This window comes from Pteropus medius, unplaced genomic scaffold (genome assembly GCF_902729225.1).
Source record: "Pteropus medius unplaced genomic scaffold, Ma_sr-lr_union100, whole genome shotgun sequence".
Lineage (NCBI taxonomy): Eukaryota > Metazoa > Chordata > Mammalia > Chiroptera > Pteropodidae > Pteropus > Pteropus medius.
The window spans coordinates 6,298,215-6,319,269 of record NW_024342467.1 but is presented as its reverse complement, the minus strand read 5'-3'; the positions used below and the strand labels follow the sequence as shown (position 1 = coordinate 6,319,269).

The following is a 21,055-nucleotide window of genomic DNA, read 5'->3' as shown; positions in this document are numbered from 1 at the left end:
ACTTAATACAGGCTCTAGCAGGGAGAAGATTCAAGTGCTTAGTACTTTATATCTACAGAAATATATGCTCATGATTGTAAATTAGTTTTATGTGTTTATTAAAGATTATCATGGAAACTATTGTTATTAGTTAAATAGAACCGTTTTGGCCTTCGATGGATTGATTCAGATAGAAAGATGCCAACCTATCTGAATTAGTGAGGGTTTATTGGAAATTTTACTTAAACCCTCTCATATCTCAGAAAAACTGTTTTAGAATTATAAAGATTGAAAATTTGTTTCTTTAATAAATTTTCTTTACTTTTTTCTTATATTTGCAACATTTACAAATTATGAAACCATAAAAGGCACATGTCATCATTTCACAGATTCATCTGCACCAAATCATGTCAGCACTCATGTAGGAGGACGCTGAAAATTTCACCACAGCTTTTGTTAAGTCATGAGAGAAGCTGTGTTTCCCCCAGTTAGGAGAAACCACTCAAGGTCCTGGGGAGTGTTTCCCAGCTGACTTCCTAATCTTTTCTCCTTTTCCTACCTGCCTCATGACTGTAACTCACTACCTTCCATCCTTCTCCTCACCACTCCCTCATCTGATGATAGACACACCTATCAGCAGAGAAAAAGAACATCTTTTTCTCTGAAAACCATGACTTTTTTTTCCTCTCCTTTTCAGTTACCTGCCTGACACACATTAGCAGAACATTACGAATTAGCTGAGGTTTTGATTTCTCTTGCATTACTCACTAACACAAGAAGAACACTAGTGAACTCAACAGTTTCATCTTGATTGTAGAATCCTAGTTTTTCCAAGAGAATTAACACCCTTGGACCATGATTACTGGTATTTTGAGATTGCACTGTTTGTTGGGGTGTGAGGAGTGGGGGAGCAAAGTGGGGTGCTATTAAAAGATTATGAGCAGAAGAGTGTTATTGCCCAGTTTTATTTTACAAAGAAAATGGTAGGTAAGAACATAGTTTAGAAGAAATAGTAATTATAATGGCAGGAGATGAACGGGAAGGGTGCTACTCTAATTGAGAAAAATATATGCTGTCCCAGAGTAGAATAACAGCAGTGAGAGAAAAGAAAAGTAGAGGGAACTGAGAGACAGTTCCACGGTAAAATTCACAGAACATAACAGACATTGCGATGTAGTAAGTTGTTGAAGTCAAGATTTAGAAGAAGAATTAGAAGACATGCTGATTGTCTTGATACTCCAACTATTTTGTCAAATGTTATTAAAATTATCCATTAAAAATTTACACTGTTGATTCTAAGGATTGCCATAGGATTTACATTTAATATGACATTTCACAAATCATCTCTTAGCTCAAGGTTTGGCACATACAAGTGATTCTGTTGTTGATCGGCAAGTCAACAGTATTTGTGGAAACCAATTCTAGACATGGTTTTGACTATGGCTCACTTTGATCCTGAGAGTTTTCTATACTTGATTCTTAAGCTACCTAATATTTACCCAATATCTTTTCCATATATTATTTTTCTGTTTAGCTCGGGCAAAGCAATGCTTCTGTTAAGTGAACTTCGATTATCTTAACTAGCACCTACGCAAAGAAAAGTTCAACTTGGCAGAAAACGTTAGGATTTTTATTTTCTCATTTCTCCATTTAGCAAGTATTTGTTGAGCAGCTACTATGTGTTAGACACTGTACTAAGTTCTGAGGGTATAGCTGTGAACAAAATAGACAAAAATATCTATCATTTTTTTCTAACAGAGGAAGAGAAAATAAACAATATGCACAATAAGTTAATTATAAATTATGGCATCAATTAAGTGATAAGGAAAAGGAAGCACGGAAACTGGTAGCGCCAGTAGGGAGGTGGTATTATATTTAAAATGGGTTGGTCAGGGTAGGCCTTGCAGAGGAAGTAATATCAGAACAAACTCTTGATGAAGGGGAGGGAGTATGTCACTGGGATATCTGTAGGAGGAGCACTGGGGGAGTAGCCAGTGAATAGGTCAGGGACTGACACAGTGCCCGATATGGCTGATCAAAGTGAACCAGGATGAGAAGGTGGGCAATGAGGTCAGACAGGCAATCAGGGGCCTACCTGTGTAGGACCTTGTTGGTTAGTGTTAGAACTTGACTGAAAGTAACAGGAAATCACTGGAGGTTTCGAGCAAAGGAGTCACATGTTTTAACTTAGGTTCTTATAGGTCACCGTCTTTCAGTGGGAGGAAAGGGGCAATTTTGCCCCACAAGGGACATTTGACAATGTCTAGAAATATTTTAAGTTGTCACTTCTGGAGGGAAGTTTCCTGGCGTGTAATGGGTAGAAGCCAGGGATATCGCTAAATACCCAAAAGCGCACAGAACAGCCCCCACAACCAAGAATTATCCAGTTCAAAAAGTCAGTGTCACCAAGATTAAAAACCGAGGAGCACAGATCTATAGACCAGTGATTAAACAACGTGATGAAATTCTGAACAATTCTATAATTATGTGTTATATAAAAAGGCGTATTATTGTATATTTGAATATTGAAATCACATTTCCTAAATTTACATAAAATTCTAAGTATTAGGGACAATTTTTATAATGTACATTAAATTGTAGAGGAGAAAAAAAGAAAAAAATTAAATATACTTCCAAGATTTCTAATTTTTTTTTTTTAAGGCGAGACTACCTGCCTTTTTTTTTTTTATGTCAAGAGGTCTTTATTGAAATAATAGCACAGTTATACTTCTAATACTCTTTCCACTTGTATACAACAGTTTAAAATTGCTTGCAACATACAGTGCACAGACAGTTCAATAATTAGAACCAACTCAACTGCGATTTGAAATAAAATAGCCTATTTAATAATTTAAAGTAAAATTACTATACAATATGAAAATAAAGATACATAAATGTTAGTATCTACAATGCCGTAGAAATAAAATCATTATTTTGCATTACACAAAACAGTGCAAGAAAAAAATCTAAATAAACTTTTGGAGTGTAAAGTTTAAATTTTCCATTTTTAAATTATCATGCAGACATAGCATTTCAAGCCATGCTATAGTCTATGGCAAAGTTTTCATTTTTTAGAGGAAAAATGCTAGCTAGTAAATTTACTGTACCATCACAGGTTGCAAGGACCTTGTCAGCTTACAATCCCTTATTTTTAATAATTTTTTTACACCTACAGCACCTGGTCTTTCTAGGTGGTCTCCTATCCAAGTACTAACCAGGCCTGACCTTGCTTAGCTTCTGAGATCAGACGGGATTGGGCTTGTTCAGGGTAGCATGGCCATAGACTAAGATTCCTAAATTCATTTTTATGATATTTCTGTCCAATAAATGAAAACAATGCAAGGGCAAAGAACTTAATTCATGTGTATCTTAGTTTAAAATTTGTACAATACTTTAAAATGTATACTTTGAAAATATATTAAAAAATAACTATTTTTATCCAATGTAAATAGCCTTTATTCTCATGTTTTCTTCTCTTTATTCCATTTTACTGAAATTTTTGTTTATGCTTTTTTTCCAAAAACAAGTTACATTTCTTAAATAAGTAATTTGAAAGCATAACTAGATATATAGTGTACATATCTATGAATTTCACAACCGTGCACTGAAGTCTTCTTTAGGTTATTTATGTTGATTTACTTTTTTGAGGAGGTTTTAAGTATTTGGCAAAATATGACTCTTTCAACAAAGTTGACATGAGGTATATAATTAATGTTGCCCTGAGGTAGGAGAAACACACAAGAGCCCAAATTATATGGCATGCACGCTGTTCATTTTAATCTTTAATAGCTCTAATGTTATACCATGGAGTTTGTGCTGCTCTAAATTATTTTTTTTGGAACAAGGCAGAATATGTATAAACAAATAAATAAAATATGTAAACTCAAATCTAACTGAGGGAACCAAGTGAAATTCCATGACACAAAGCTTGTCGTGAAGCTACCTAAAAAGAGTATTGTTGTTCAAAGAATTCTTTACAAATATTTAAAACGGCATTATAAAAATAACATTTTTATTTCGATTTTAAAATTGTTGTCTGCTAATCTTGTACACCAATATTCTTTCCTAAAATATATACATTTGTGCTATTTACCAAATTTTCAAATGCCAAAATTTCAATATGTCTGGGAGATAAGAAACAAAATATCTTAATGGCATAGAAGAATGCCATTCTTCATGGCGCAGGAGCTTTCTCAATTTTGTTTATTTCAATCTGACCATTCTCTAGTCAGCTAGTGTGGAAAATGTTATTATAAATAAGTATTTCAGTTATTTTTTAGATGATGAGTTTTATAAACAATGACTTTGCCATTTTGTCAGTTTGTAAAATTTGTCAACTGTTTGATTTTTGCTGCATGGCAGAAACTCAGATTCCATTTTGGGAAGTTGCTTGGTGAGGCATTATACAGATTTTTCATTAAATGATTATTCTAATCTGAGACAAATGAAATATATCAAAATACTGCTAGTACTTCCAGAAATAGAAAAATACTACCATTGTGGTACCAATATTATAAGCTTATTACTAAATATCTGTAAAAGAAATATTTTGAGGTAATGAGCCCAAACACAATTTAATTGTAGTATAAAAGACACTTCACTTAGATCACTTGTCTGAGCGGACTCAAATTCTCATAAAAAGTTGTGAAGTATGAACTTTGGAACAAAAATTCCCTTGTTCAGACTTCTAAAAGGAGTCTTTAGAAGGTCTCAGTTGATATGAACCTCAGAGCAGCTGCCTCCCACTAATTAGATCAGGCAAAATTAGAAAAAGGAGACCCATAAAAGGAGGAGTTGCAAAAGGAGTGAATATCTATGCAGTATGAGGAGAAAACCAGTCCTCAGAGAACATGGTGAGGGAATCAGAGTCATCTGAGGAAACATTAGAAAGCTGGGGTATTCGAGGTCTTTAGAAACAACTTGTACCTATTTAATTTGCTAGTCCAGGGTCAGAAATGAAGTTCCAGTTTTATCATCCACTGGATAATAGAGGGGAGAAGTGCTCACCTTTCTGGCATGCAAGGCTTCAAACATACCAAACTATTTTCATTGCCTCCCAAGACCACTGCTTTCTCTCCATTTCAGGCAGTTTACAAAGGCTTCATCCTGGCTAGGAGCACAGCCACTCCCTCTGCCTTTCCTAATTTTATCACTAGACCAGGTACCACCACATTTATTGTTACATTCTATCAGTAACCTAATGCAAGCACAGAATAAACTGTATCAGATAGGTTGCTACTGGCTCCAAGTAGCTTCTGAGCTCAACTCAAACTGGCACATAAATTAGAACATTTATTTCACATACCAAGAAGTCCAGAGGTCATGAGAGCCTCGGTGATCCTCTCAGTGATCCTTTGGGCTCTGTTTTTCTCTAAGTGTTGGATCCATCCTAAAGTTGGTAGGGTGTTTCCCGGCTTCATATCAAGGCAAGAAAATAGCCAGAGGAGACAAGGGACATTTTTTCTGGAGCTCTCTTTTAGAAATAAGAAAACCTCTCACAGGAGCCTCCCAGCAGGTGTCTCCTATGTCTCTTACCACGTCTGGGTCAGGTGCCCATTCACTGACTGGCCACTCACAAGGAGGATGGGATTATCTTAATTGGTACAGAATCTACTTCCTGAAAATGAGATGGGACCACCCACCTGAGTGAAAAGGAGAAGTATGTAAACAAATTCTCTTGCATAGGTAAAAGGAGAATGGATATGGAGTGGACAACCAATAAGGTACAATACATACACCTTAACGAAACTATTAATTGAATAAATGAATAAACAAAAAAAGTTGTTTTCATTTTATTTTATTACTTTGTGTCTTATCAATTCCTAAATAGAGGATAGTCTTAGATATTTATTAATTTAAGAAAAGTGCTGGTCACAAAATCAGATCATCTTTAACAAAACATTACAATTCTAAATATTTATATTCCTATGTTCATGTTGATGTTTTCACCACAAGTTTCCATATCATTTCTATACCGGTATGATAACTTCTTAGTGGTCAACCTAGTGTAATCTAGATTTTAATGAAAACTAATAATCAAAATTTTACATATGAATTTCGATGAAGTACTATCATAGCTAATATGCCCATAAGAGTTTTGGATCATGGATAAGAATTTAACCTTTCATGGTGTGTGAACGATCAAGCAACTTAGCAACCAGTCAATTATTGATCAATAGGAAAACTCACATCAGTTTATCTACTTACTCTATGACCACTGAAAATTTATTTTTGGTATGACATCTTTCCATTGTTATGTGGACTAAATAAGTCTATGTTTTAAAAAACAAAGTTAAGTGGCGGTGAGTTTGTAATAATATAGTTAGTTTGTTGAACATAAAAAACCAAGTGCAAGAAGAGGATTCTGCCTCTTGTTGCATCTTTTTCCCACCAACCCCCCTTATAAAATAAAGAAAGCAAAAGAGGTGACAGCATATTCAGTCCCTAAGTATGTAAACAATGTATCTGTCAGTCAACTGGGTGAATATTCAATGACTGATTGGAGGTGGAATGGTGTCCACTACCAGAATGAAAAAATATATATGTAAAATCTCTAATTATATCTCTTTCTTTAGACATATTGCCAACATTCGTACATGCTTTTTCCCTCAAAACTGAACACCACTGATCACCACAAGTACACATGAAAAACAAAGATTAGTCACTTTTGCCATGTCTTGTGATTTCCATCTTTTTCTAATCAAGGGTTGCACACTGTGACCCAGGATAATTTTTGGCAGTGTTTAAAAGAGTTTTGAACTTCTCTGCCCTTAAGTGGTGCATGCACTTTCCCTCGCAATCGCTAGCTGGCTGGGCCTCGGAGGTATTTGTGTTTGTTCTCCCAGAAATTATTTCAAGCTTATGAGACTTATGCTTACGCATAATACCAGAAGCACTTTCATTTTCCATTTTCCACTGATTTGGTTAAAAAAAAAAAAACTGAAAATGCAAAGTAAGATTGAGATACTTTCCTAAACATGGCTGCTTAAAGATTCAACACTGAATCTGGACTATTACTTGACAAGCGTATTGCTGAAAACTCAAAAGAGTTTTTTTTTTTTTAATCAGCTGGTGTTTGAAAGTCTAAATTCAAAATACTAAGACTGGTTAATCGATTTATAATGAACAAAATATAAGCTGTTGGAAAGTCAAATTTTTGAAAGTCGAGAGTAGCTTACTGGCTAACTGTAAAGATTGTCTGCATCTGCATTTTACTTCAGTCCTGCTCTAGGACTTGGACAGAGCTCGTGGACCCACTCAGGCAACCACTGTCAGGCAGGCAGTGCGAGGACGCTGCCTCCTAAACCCAAGCCTCTAGGAGAAACTTCAGGGGCTACACTCAGTGACCATGAAGGGTGTTCCCTGCAGTTGGGGACATGGTGGCTTTGGGTAGCAACTGGGAGGTAACCAATTCCCCTGGCCTCTGACAGCAGAGCAAAGGTGTGTGTGTCCTGGGAACTGAATGCAGCACCATCGTGAGAGTGTTGGTCTGGGGCGCTTTATGAGGACTCCTACCCATGAAGGTAGTTTGCCAAGTCCAGGTGACCCTCGGTTGTAAGTACTACTGGACAAAAGGTGAGGAGAGGTTGGAAGTGGCCAACAAAGAGGAATTAGAGTGGGAGTAATCTAGGAGAGGAGCTTCTGAAAAACCCATGATGAGAAAAGTGACAACTTGAACATCTGTTAGCACCAGACAGTGCAAATCAAAACACTGTTTCTCCGTTGCCTTTCCTTACCTCTACATCTCCCCATTCCTTTCCAACTCTGGAGAAGGATAGGGTGGAGGTGAGAGTGGAGGAAAACCACACCTCCCTAGCTAATAAACTGCAGCTGGCTACGGGAGAAATGGTAGAGGGATGTCTCACTTATGAATAGAGATGAAAAGTCGATTAATATATTTTCCTAGACATTCTCATTTCGGAACCATGACGATAACTCAAATGGGCAGTAAGATTTTGAATTACATAGGAGAGCTGAAAAAAAGTCATGAAACTGCCCTAGTTTTGTTCCAGGAGCCCGGAAAGCAGCTTTGACAGAATGTGGGAGACAAAAGTAAAGTTGCAGTGTGATACTATCTCACAAATTGTGCTTTTCAATATATACACATATATACATATAATGTTTCCTACCTAAATTTAAATTAGGGATATACAATATTAATACCTTTAAAGATTAGCTCTATTAAAAACATGATATTAAGATAGTAATTTAATTACAGAGCCTTTTAAAGATACAATATAATACTACCTTATTATGATGTAGCCATAAGTATTTTAGTTTTTTAAACCTGGAAAGGTCAATGACATCTGTCAGTTCCCTGAAAAGGAAAAAGAAAGTGACTATAAGCAACAATTAATTCATTCATGGATAAGGCAGGATAGATAGTACGACTTTGGAGTAACTGAAAAAACCTCTCTCTTTGTCCTTTCAAAACTGTTGACACATTTACATGCTAATTTCTGAAATTCTAGCATTAAAATTTCATTCACGTGGATTAAGATTTTGTCAGCCAGTTAAAACAGATACTTAAAAGAGAGCATTGTATCACAGTAGAAATATAAATTTACACCTCATCATCACAGAATTTATTGGGACCTCAATTAAAAAATACATTTTACTGGGGAGAAGATTGAGGGGAAAATGTAAGTGCAAGAAGACACTGGACTTACAGGTGAATTTGGGAAATGTTATTAGCTTCTGGTTCAATGGCATCTGTAGGGGTCTCTGGGGTTGTCCCAGGCTTGGCTAGACTAGGTCACTACATTGAGATCACAGAATATCAAGAGACAGAGACTGAGTAAAGTGTTTTATTCTCTCTTCCCATTTGTTAAATATGGAGTTGAAATATTGCCCATCCTTCTTGAACTGAGCAGGACTCTAGCTCTCCAAGGGGTCCTGAGCTTTGTTGCTCAAGCAGCTCTCTCAGCAAAGAGACAGATATGGGGCAGGGAGGAGGAGCTGTCAGCAAAGAGGGCAAAGCCTCTGAGGATAGTTGGCTTTTTGACTGCTGTGGGCTGGAGTATTCAGGTCTCTTTTATTTCTCAGGGCAAAAATTATGGGCCCGGGCTTGGTATGTAGACATATATGTCTCTATTTATCAAACTATTACAGAGCACACTCTGCATGTCAGGTACTTTTCTAAGCACTTTAAAAATATTAATGTTAATTAATATTACCTATATTAACTCATTGTGGCAACATCCTTTCACATTTATATTTAACCTTGGGGTGGACCCTCATATGCCTTCACTATTGCATTGGGCAACGATAATAGTATTTTAACTTCATTTGTTCCCATAAGACATAGAATAATCATTACAAGATAGCAGAGAAACCCAAGCCCCACTTGGAGGATTTCCTTGAAAAGTTATTTTAAAATTTCATACTTTAAAATACTTTAAAATTTCAACCGTGTCACGTTACTATCACTAATTTACTTATACGAGTAGTATTGATGCTGAAGTTTTAGCTATTAGATAATGTAATAAAGTGATTCACTTTTAAGGGGACTTTAACTCATGTCAGAGAGGTTGATTCTGCACATAAACCTGTCCTAAATCAATAACAGACTTACATTTCAAGGTGAGGCCGATGGAAGAAAAGGAGAAGAAATTCTACTCCTAGTGATGGCAATGACTTATGCTGACAATAATTTGTTAACACCGTTGTCATGGTATATGTTCTCAGTGATTATTCAAGGAGTCATTGGTAAAATGATTTTCATTTTCCAAGGACAATGGAGGCTTAGGCAAATAACCCAGTTTACTGGTATCTGGACTGTGAAACACTTTTTTTTGTACCTAGATGGATTAAATGGTAATTTAATATTCTTAGGATATATAATGTCTATTAGTCGAGAAGACCCACTGTCAGAAAATCAGTATTTTTTTCTAGTGTTTTAAATCTTTTCTTCTTGTTATCCATATACCCTTTAGATAAGTAGCATACAGTTGTTAAAATCATGAAGGTCTGAGATGCAATCTTTTGACTACATGAAATATTTATCGTAAAACTATCTATATCTATCTATGACCTTAAGTGTGTCAGAATTATCTACCATACCTGTTCCATTCTGAAATATATATTATTTTAAAATCTTAAATTGGTCAGCTATTTATTCCCTTACTACCAAGAGATTCAGGGCCATTACAAAGATAAATATCTTTCTCTGTACTAATAAACTAAAAAGTATTTATATATAACAAAAGAAATATATTTACTAATAAAGGATGTCCTTCAATCAACAGAGGTAAAGTGATTAACTTCATTGATAAAGTAAGACATTTTATTTAAAAAGTAACTGAGTTCCACAGATTACATATAAGTAGAAATATATCAAGCCTATTTTAAAATAATTCATAGAATTCATAGAAATTAAAAAGCATGAAGGGAGAAAAAAATAGGAATAGGGTCATTGTTATTAAAATACGAGTTGTGACTGCACAGGTATCACTTGTTGGTTTGTAAAAACTGTGGTGTCAGAGTCCAATGCAACCCATAACCACCTCTTCCTCTTCCACCTGGGTTATGTCTCAGGCACGGTGACTATTCTGTAGAGGAAGAACCCATTTTGCTGTTTGCCACCTTGGGGAGTTGGAGTGGGATCAAAGGGGGTTGTTATATAAGGAAGAGGTTTTTCTATTTACTAGTAAAATTAGTATAGGGGTTGTTAGATAGGGATTATAGGGGTTGTTGCTATTATAGTATAGGGGTATAATGAGTCATTATTATCACTAATAATAGTAATAATACTAACTGCACTAAAGCTCATTGAGTGTTTACTGCATCCAGGCCCTCCCCTACCTTCTATGAACTCACCTAATCCTCACAAGAACTCTGTGAAGCAGACAGTATAGTTGTACATATGCAGGCAATAGGGTACTCAGATAAAATACATGATACCCACTTTGAGAATTTCAGAGCAACAACAAATGTCCCAATGTGGTGTGGGGCATAATTATACTAAAAAAATTATCTTCCTTTGTTTTTCTGAAATTCACATGTAACTGGACATTCTATATTTTTTGTTTGCTAAATCTGACAGCCTTAACAGGAAGGTTTATTAGATGCCCAAGGTCACCCAGCTGGAAGAGATAGAGCTGGGATTCCAATTTAGCTTGGCTCCATAATCTTTGTTCTTATCCATTCCAATATGCTGCCTCTCCAATGAAAACTGTGACTCTAATGAGTGGTAAAGTAATTAGAGTGTGGTACTTGCTCATCCAGTCCTTGGGAGGGGGCACTGGAAAAGAACATATAAATCTATGAAATATTATATATATGTGTGTGTGTGTGTGTATATATATATGTATATATATATATGTTTATATATATATGTATATAGTGATGCCCTTCTATTTCTTACATAAAATACACTTACTTCTTAGAAAGGAATAGCTCAAAGACATCAGCATCCCTCTTGTGTCCACATATCTTTAGTTGATCTTCAACTGCCTGATAACATATAATTAATCTGTCAAAGCACATTCCACTGAGCAAAAATACTGAGACATTTCCAGTCAATAACAATAACGTCTACAAGATCAAAGGAAAGGAGAATATGGAGGCAACCACTCTAAACTGATAAATTCCAGCACTACAATTATATATTATTTAATCATTTTTGTGGTTGAATTTCATTATCCTTAATCCTGAGCACAGATGTGTAAATAATTTTTAATCAAAAAGAAAAAAACGTATATGTGTTCATATACATCAAGAACAAGCTTTAGATTTTCTATGAGGTAATTTAGTCTTTAAATATCCTTAAATGTTCTTTCAAACACAGGGAATTAATATTTGATATGTTTTCCACATTTACAGAAGACAGTGTCAAGGTTGAAGGTGAAGGACGTGGAATATAATGTACATTATCATATAGGTGTTTTGCACCTGTAAATTCTCAATAAATGTCAAATGAATGAATGAGCGAATGGATATCATTTCCCTTTCTTTGCAAAGGAATAGTGTCTTCGTTTTTCATGAGTTACTGTCATATTTGTACCATGGGAATTTTTAGTGAAGAAGAAGCAATTTTTATTCTTATAGACTTCGTTTTAAAAATACAGACTCAACAACAGCTATTTAAGTGTTTTGCTTTTCCTTCTGAGGTCCTTTGCTAAATTACAAAATAATATTTATACACCATATGGCCTAAGACAATATGGAAAAATTGAAGCTGATCTATAATTTGCCATGAAAGAGTAAAGCTAACAAGACACAACAAAAGTAAAAAGTATAATCATTGCACTTCTGGAATCTGACAAACATTGTAATTATCAGAGTCAAAACAATCACCAAATTTGGCAGGGATTTGTTGAAGGTGGTAAGGTTATAATGTCAGTAAGTGATTTATGAAATTTTGACAATGGTTTTGTTATTTAGTTAGATTTAACAGAATGAGCAAATATTTAAAGTAACAGAGGTAGATATCCTAGGGATGGAGAGCAGTTGCTAATTTATAGTCCCAAACTTTCTTTGTTACCCTGTTACAGAAGCTGAATCTTGAGTCTTGAAGAATTCATTGGCTCCAGGTAATTCTATCAGGGTATTTTGTTATCCTGACAAGCAAGCTGAATCTGGGGTTTGGAAAAACCCAATGGATCAGGCTTGGACATCTGCATACGGGCATTTTAACTGAAACATCTAAACTATCGGTTTCTCCTATGTGTGGTCAACTTTGCCAAAGTATTTGGGATGTTAAAGGCCAGCCAAAGTAAAATAAAAAATTTGCAACTATCTATTAAAATTATAAATGTGCTTTTAACTTGATCCCACCATTCCACACCTAGTTGTCAGAAACACAGCAGTACACACACACACACACACACACACACACACGCACAAAATATGAATATCATTTCACTTCAGCACACATCTGTAGTTGCGAAATATGCCACATTAATTGGAAAATGGGTTAAATTAAGATGTAACTTCACAATAGAATACTTTTGTGCAGTAGCTTAAAATATAGAGATAGATAGCTATAGATATAATGACATCAGAAATACATTTTTAAGTAAAAAATGCTTTTGACAACATAATATGTATAAGTGTAACAATATTTTTGTCACCAATGACATTTATACGCATATAAAATATACACATTGTTAACAACGGTTATCGCTTGAGATCATGGGGGACTTTCACTTTCTAAGCAATATGCTTTTGAATAATGTTTGAATATTTTATAATTAAATATTAATTTAGTAACCAGAAATTAATACACATTTTGAAAATTTTAGTCATGGACTGAATACTTAAGAATTTAAATCAAATTTTGAAAATTACAAGATAAAAAGGGAAATGGAAACGATCAGCATAGTATGTAAATTGTTGGTATAATTAGTTATTTATTTACACAGCTTTTTATGATGGTATTTTTCTTTCCAACCCAAAATTTCATATGAATCTGGTAACAAGTATTAACGTCAAAGTTCCAAAGAACACGAAAATGTGCCAAGAAGTTTCAAGTTTCAGTGAATCCGAGGTGGAGCAGTTCCAGTTCCCAATCAACACGCGACTTCAATAGCAGCATATTCCTTTCATCTAAAGGAGCACAACAAGAATTCTCTCCCTGAACTATTTCTTTTATTGTGGTAAAATATACATAATATAGAATTTACTGTTTTAACTATACAGTTCCGTGGCACTGAGCACATTCATGTCATTGTACAATCACCACCATCATCCATTTCCAGAAGTTTTCATCTTCCTAAATGAAACTCTGCACCCACTAAACACTAACTCCCCATTTCCCCCCTCTTCAGCCACTGGCAACCACCCTTCCACTTTTTGTCTCTATGGATTTGACTACTCTGGGTACCTCAAATAAATGGAATCATACAGCATTTGTCCTATTGTAACTGGTTTATTACACTTAGCATAAAATCCTCAAGAATCATCTATGTTGTAATGTGTCAGAATTTTCTTCCTTTTAAAGGCTGAATAATATTCCATTGTATATGTACCACACTTTGTCCATTTATCCATGGATGCTTGGGTATCTTTCACCTTTTTGGCTTTTGTGAACAATGCTGCTGTGAACGTGGGTGTACAAATATCTTTTTGAGTCCCTGCTTTTACTTTATTAGCATGTAGTCAGAAGTGGAATTGCTGGATCGTGTGATAATTCTATGTTTAATTTTTTGAGGAATTGCCGTACTATTTTCCATAGCAGCTGCACCTAACAGCATTCTTTAAGATGAACATTTTAAAAATAGTAGGTACAAACAGATAATTCAGCCATTTATTGAATGACAAATTACTGTGTGCTTAGCTCAGGCTGTGATTAGTCTGTGAATAGCTAGTAATCAGGTAAGGTGACTGCTCTCTACGAGCACGCCTTTTAGTAGGAGGAGTAAGGGACATACAATGATGTAAAAGAAGGTCGTATGTGTTCAGAGCTATGACAAAGGAAAATATCTTCTGGTGAATTCAGAGGAAGAAGAAATTACTATCAACATGGGAACTCTGAGATTCCAGTGCAGGACTGACAGTTGGGTTGGGCTTGAAAGGGTGAGGAGAAATTAAAAATAGCATATTGACAGATGTACATTTTAGTTAAAAGGGAGTAAGTTCACAAAAGATAAGTGGGGGAAGAAAATTCGAGGAGTGCAGGGCTGTACAGTCTGGCTTCAGTGAAAAGCACATGTAAGTCAACAATGAGAAATAAATTAAGAAAGGTGGATTTGTGCTAACTTTGAAATTTAGGCTGAAGTGTGCACTTAAGCCACAAACAAAACTCTTACAGGCCTGAGAACTCTAGCTTAAAATCATATAGTTTATGTAATCTGTAATTTGAAATTAATTGGATTTTATTATATATACATACACACACATATATATATATACACACACACACACACACACACACTAACTTCATGGTTAAATCAGTGTAAGCCCAACAACGTTCTGATTTTCCCCGTGGCAACTACATCAATGCTTTTAAACAATATCCAATATCGAGTTATTTAAAAACCATGAGACTCAATTCTGGGCAATAGAGAAATAGTAGAGGATTTTTAAACTGGAGGAAAGATGCAGCAAAGCTCGGCCTCAGGGAGATGACTTGCAGCGACATGTACGATAGCCAGGGGTGCCGAGAGAATTGCAGACAGGAAGCAAAGCTGCCAATGGAAAATCAAGGCGAGAGCTGATGAGCCTGCCCTGGGGTAGTGGCAAGTAGGAATGAGCAGTGAACAGAGATGACAGCGGGGTACAGAGAGAACTGATCGGAACTGGCAAGTAACTGGAGGCAGAGAATAAGGGCAAGCGAAGTCACAGGTGATGATAATGTGATGACATGATGATGAGAAAGGCAACTGGAAAGGAGGGTGAATTCAGCCTAGAAAGGCTGAAATTGAGGTGCTGGGGGAACATACAGGTCAAGGCAGGAAGCTGCAGGTAGGCGAGCTGCCCTCACCAGAGATGTCAGGGTGGGAATGTACATCCTGGTGAGTCAGGTCAGCGCAAAGGAGTGAGTGCGGCCCAGGTAAGATTACTGTGAAGTATGTACATTTAGAAAGAGGATGAGGGCACCAGGCTGGGAAAGGGGACAGAAGAGGGATGGTTATAAAGTTAGGAGGAGAAACAGTGGAAGCCAGGACGGTGCACTTCTAGAAGGTAGAATTTGAATCCGCAGTGCTGTGTACCATGGTAGAGGATCTGATCTAGAAAAAGTATTGAATTTAAGGAGCAATTTCTGTAACCTGATGAGGGGATAAAAAGTCAGATTTCAAATTAGCTGGTTAACAAAAAAGGAAAATAAGAAGTATCAACACAGAACTGGGCGGTGCACAATTCTAGCAAAAGAGGACAGACAGCAGCACCCTCCACGGCCCGATGCCTTAGGATCTGGATAAAATGGGAAAATAAAGTTTGGAAATTGTGGGCTTATTAAATCCCAGAAGAATGGAGCCTGTATTCGGAGCTATAGAATAAAATACCTTCTCTTTGATAATTTACGTACTGTAATAATAAATTCCTATTCCTTCATGCAACACACATGCACCATAGGTGAGATGGGGCTTATTGTGAATAGCTTTCATTACAGAACTCTCAGCCTTGATTAATCATGTAGTCCCACACCTTTCCAGACACGTCTAAGAACCCCAGAACACTGTGCTAGCTCCTTTGTTGCATAATTTTGACGTTTTTTCCCCCACTCAAGTATGACTTAAGCCATTATCTTAACTGTCCTCAACTCTGCTTGTGTTATTCATCAGACAGCCTTCTCTCTTCAACATGTCAATTTACACTTTAGAGGAACATTTCAGGGGTTTTACATATATAAATATGTTATTTATTTATATATTTTATTTTACATATCTGTAAAATAATATGATAGATATTAAACAATATGTTGGAGAGTCAAGACCCAAATTTATGGCTTTGTTATCTAATTTCTAAACTGCCAGAGTTACATATGTGGTAGATGGTAAGCGGGAAGAGGTCAATATTAAGTCTATTAGCGCAGATCAGCGGCAGCCCCCTATCCCTACTGAGGAGACTAACAGGTCTCTAGGGGAGGTCTGAAGCCCCATTGCTTCACTCCCTCCGATCGGTACCCCAGGAGCAGCTTCGGGCGGGTTGGGGCTTTCGGGCAGGGACAGGAGAGGGTCTTGGTCTGGGAAGGGAGCATCTCTTACCCTGCGGCTGATCTCCAGGGCAGGCCCCGCAGCTCTTGCAAGGCTTGTATTGTTTCGGACGGAGCGGTGCAGGTGTTTCGGGTCCCAGGTCATCAGGACGCCCAGGCGGCCAATGGCACCTATACTTGACCCAGCCTGGCCCACCGCTCATTGTCTTGTTACCAACAGTTACCACAATCTCGTTGACTAAAAGCCAATCCAAATCAGGAAAGATTTCAAGGCAAAGCCTAACTTCTGTGACGTTTGCGCCGTGTGGCCCTGGCAGCGCCCACCGCGTGGTACCTCGTACACGCTCGTGTCCGCCGCTTGCGCTGCTGTTGTGGATACTGGAGAGAGGGTGATGGGCTATGCCGGAGTAGGTCAGAAGAGGCACCAATAATAATAATTTTATTGATTTAATATATAAATATCAGAAAATTTAGATTTCGGAAAATTACATGTGTCTGGTAACCACTGGCCACGTGTGTGTGTGTGGTGGGTGCGGGAATGGGGGTGAAGCAGTGCCCTGTGGAATCTTAGTGGAGCTTGAGGCAAAAGGAAAAAAAAAATCAGTTCTGCTGATTTTTATTTAAAATTTTGACATTTCGTTCATCGATGTTTTGCATTAATTTTGCTTTTCTAAAAAAACCAAAAAACTATTGCATTAAGATTTACTTTGCTGAGTTTTTGGTGCCCCCTTACATTTTTGCACTAAGGCCAGTGCCTCACTTGCCTCACCCTAGACTCAGTTCTGAGATGTAGATGGAGGTGGCAATATCAAGGCACCAACAGGTTCCAGGAGCACAGAAAAATGGAGCACTTTGCTGACTTTACTGGCCAAGAGTAAGTGCATATTGATTCAGCAGTTGAGAAGTCTTTCCTCTGGCAGAAAATGTGTAAGATGAACCACTTTTGGCTAGTCTCTTCCAATCTCAAAGATATATATATTTTTATAATTGATGTCTTCCCAAGTTCTATTGGAAACTCTAGCTTAGACTTTTTTTTTTTTTTTTAGGCGAGGCAACCCTTGGTTGACCTCACAGATTGCAAGGACCTTGTCAGTTTACAGTCCCTTATTTTTTATTTTTTACGCCTACAGCACCTGGTCTTCTTAGGTGGTCTCTCATCCAAGTACTAACCAGGCCCGACTCTGCTTAGCTTCCAAGATCAGCCAGGATCAGGCTAGCCTAGATTATCTTATAATTTACATGAGATTGGTTCCTCTCTAGCTTGGGAAATTTTGGAGGAAGGATTCTGTATTTGCCATTACTATCTTCTGTCAGAGACTAACATTGCATTTAATAAATGTTAATTCAATTTGAACAAGCTGGTTTCTTGGCTCCAAGATTCAACTTGAAATCTAGGAATTAAATACAGGATTTTTTTAAATGAGTCAGGTGTTGGAATAAAGCATTAAAAAATGTGTCAATGGAGAACTCAAATACACTCAATTTTAGTACTTCTGAAAAGTATTTGGGCCTGGTGGGGGTGGGTAGGTAAAAGTCCTCTAAATTATTGTGGAGAGAGTAATCATCTGTGAACTATTGTTTAAATGGTTTTCATTTCATAAATAAAAAATCAGATGAGAATAACAGTCCACTGAGAAAATTTATAAAATAATTTACTGAACTTTTGTCTCTCATTTTTCTGTTAACATATGTTATAGCAGTTCAGATATCATGCATAAAAATGCTACATGGAAACATGCAAATGTATACTACCTTGGCCAATTTTGTATATTACACAAATATGAGTTTTATAACCATCTGCAAAATACTTTTAGAGAGCATTTTACATAAATAAACTACTAACTAGATACTTTCTACTAAAATCACATTAAAAAAATCTATCCTTGACTTATTTTTTAAATCTTTTTACCGTACATTTATTAAGAGAAAAAAGTAAATTAAAAAAACCCAGTTCTGTTCTAAGGAAAAGAACTCAGAAACTCATTTATTGTAAGGTTTTAATGTGTTCTTTCTTCAAAAAAAATTTGCAATTTAACTGATCACGAGAACTAAAATAATGCAAATTTAATAATAGAATGTGAACGATGGAGGTTAGTGAAGGCACTTCTTGGATGAAAGATCCTTCCTAGAAATCCTCACATTGGTGGTAAAAACTTTTACAAAAGAAGCTTCTCTAGCAGAGTGAGCAGAGAGAATTTTTACCTCCATGTAGTAGGATTAAAACCTCAGGAATCCAGCCTGAGGGATCCAACCTGAAATTTTAAAAATTCATGTAAAATAAATTTACAATCAGTCTTGTTTTAATATAAAAATAAAGTGGTTCTCCTAGGTCCCCTCGAATCTTTGAGTAATATTTACATTGAAGCAAGACACTCTGTGTTTATCCTGTGGCTTTGCCTCCCTGGCATGCTGCCATTGCCTGCAGGGTTATGCATACCCCAGTTTGAAAGTTCTATCATATCATGTATGTGGATTTGGATAAGAAGAAAGAGCCTGTGCTCCAAGTCAGGGCATGTGGGGTTTAGTCTCAGCTATGACATTAACTAGTTGTTGGCCACCTTCGTGTCATTTAATGTTTCTGGTCCTCCGTTTCTTCAACAGTAAAATTAAGAGGTTGAGAGCTTAGTTCAAAAAAAATCTATTATTTAATTATACTCTCCTAGAAAGGTAATATATATTGTTTACCGACTGAAAGATTCTTGCCGAGCTGTTGACATGTAATTGTTTTTTAAGAACAATTTGCCAGTGAAAAATGTGTGAGACAAAAATTACACACATAATGGCTACCATTAAAGTTACATAATTAAAGAAAAAAAAATCTTCCTAATTTTGTCTTAAACAATTCCAGTGGTCAGTCTGGATGTTATTTTTCTAAGTGAGTAAAAAATATTAATTAGATAAAATAATTATCAGCCATTTTCTACTGTGTAGAAGGAGCATAGAATGAGCATTATATCAGCCACCAATCAGATCATTTTCTTACATGTAGGAAAGACAAATCTTTTTATGACATCTGATGACCAGAGCATCAACATTTTCATTGTTATTAGTTTAAGTAAAATAACATACCGTTTTAATTGACAGCTACCATTTTTGTCTGTTTACACAAAATGAAAATGGCAACAGAATGTTGGGAATTCATGGAATTCTCCATGAGTCTTTCATGTTACTGCACATCTTATGAGAAGAGACACTGACTGCCTTTTTCGGGATTATATTTTAAAGGATATTTGTGGAGAGAACAGGCTTGGAAGGTTCAGACATTGTCCTCCTATAGAGCAAAGGGTGGGCTGTTTTTGTGTTTTGTTTATCACTGTATAGCATAATAAATATAATCTCTTCTTCCCTTATAATAAAGATAAGGTTAGGCGGGCTTACTTCCCAATATAAAAGATTTGGGTTCCCTAAGCTCAGGATTCCTCACTCATAACACCACCCAGTGTATGTGTTAATATCACCTGGACTGCTTTGCTTTGCTCTCTGGGAATTCTGGGTAAGGTAATTGGTATAAATACTGATATTCTGCCTATTCTGTTACTGTGAGTAATAAACTTTCTTTAGTCTCTAATGTAAGTCTCATATCTTTGCCACCACCTATGAAATAGTGGCTTCTGCTTGTGTAGGTTTTTTTTTTTTTTAATGGAACGCATCCATATAATTTATTCTTCAGCTTTCATATTTTTTTACCATCTCATAAAGCCCCATTTTATAAAGCCAGTTATTGAATTGAATTGTTGCATTATGTTCTATTGTAATGTATCCTATGGTTTATTTACTCATAACTCTATTAATGAACATTTATATTGTCCATCTTTTTTGCTATGATAAACAATGCTGTAATAATGTTTTTGTGCTCCTGGGTTAGTATTCCATTAGCTGAAATTTCTTTATGGTATTAATGAGTCATATATAAGAGAGTCTTTTTCTCTATAGGATGGTATCAATCTTGTTGAATTTTGCCAATCTAATGGAGAAACATTTTTATCTCAGTGTTTTCATTTGAATTTTTTTAGTGAAGTTGAGTGTTTTTTCAAATGCTTATTGGTCATTTGTATTTTTCCTGTGAATTAGTCTTGTAAAAATTGCTTAACTTTTAACGTGCAAATGCTAATACCTGAAGCTCTAAAAGCTAGATCTGTAAAGAGTTTCCCAGATATTTCTTGAAGTCACAAATGGGTTGCCTCAAGTACCTTGTAGCATCTTGCAAAGCTGCCTTCCTTTGCTTTCTTCTCCCTGGAGAATGCCTGATGCCCTTTGGACTGTCAGACGTCATTTCTCTGCCTCCACGATCCCTCTTCACTGACCTTTATGGTCTGTGCTTAGGATGCCATCACCTGTTGCTCTAAGTCTTGCCATTTTTTTGAGTTATCAGGGCGGTGGTGGGTTCTGACCTAATAAAGGAAGCATTGGTCTCTCCCCAACCCCATGGCACATTTTGTTATCGCGATTCTGAAGGAACACTGTCCACAAGTAGTATTT

The 21,055-nt window shown here is 36.2% G+C and overlaps 1 protein-coding gene and 1 pseudogene across 1 annotated transcript in view; both read right to left on the bottom strand.

Annotated features, from left to right (window-relative positions):
• LRRC72 (leucine rich repeat containing 72) overlaps window positions 1–16,721 on the bottom strand; it is a 36,180-nt gene extending 19,459 nt beyond the window's left edge. The window contains exons 1-3 of the mRNA XM_039862448.1: window positions 16,629–16,721; window positions 11,360–11,433; window positions 8,227–8,296 (exon numbers count right to left, since the gene is read on the bottom strand). Of these exons, the coding sequence (XP_039718382.1) occupies window positions 8,227–8,296; window positions 11,360–11,433; window positions 16,629–16,721 (237 nt within the window). The remainder of the gene's footprint in view (window positions 1–8,226; window positions 8,297–11,359; window positions 11,434–16,628) is intronic.
• LOC120602593 (uncharacterized) lies at window positions 3,146–3,264 on the bottom strand (annotated as a pseudogene).
• Window positions 16,722–21,055: the final 4,334 nt, after the last annotated feature.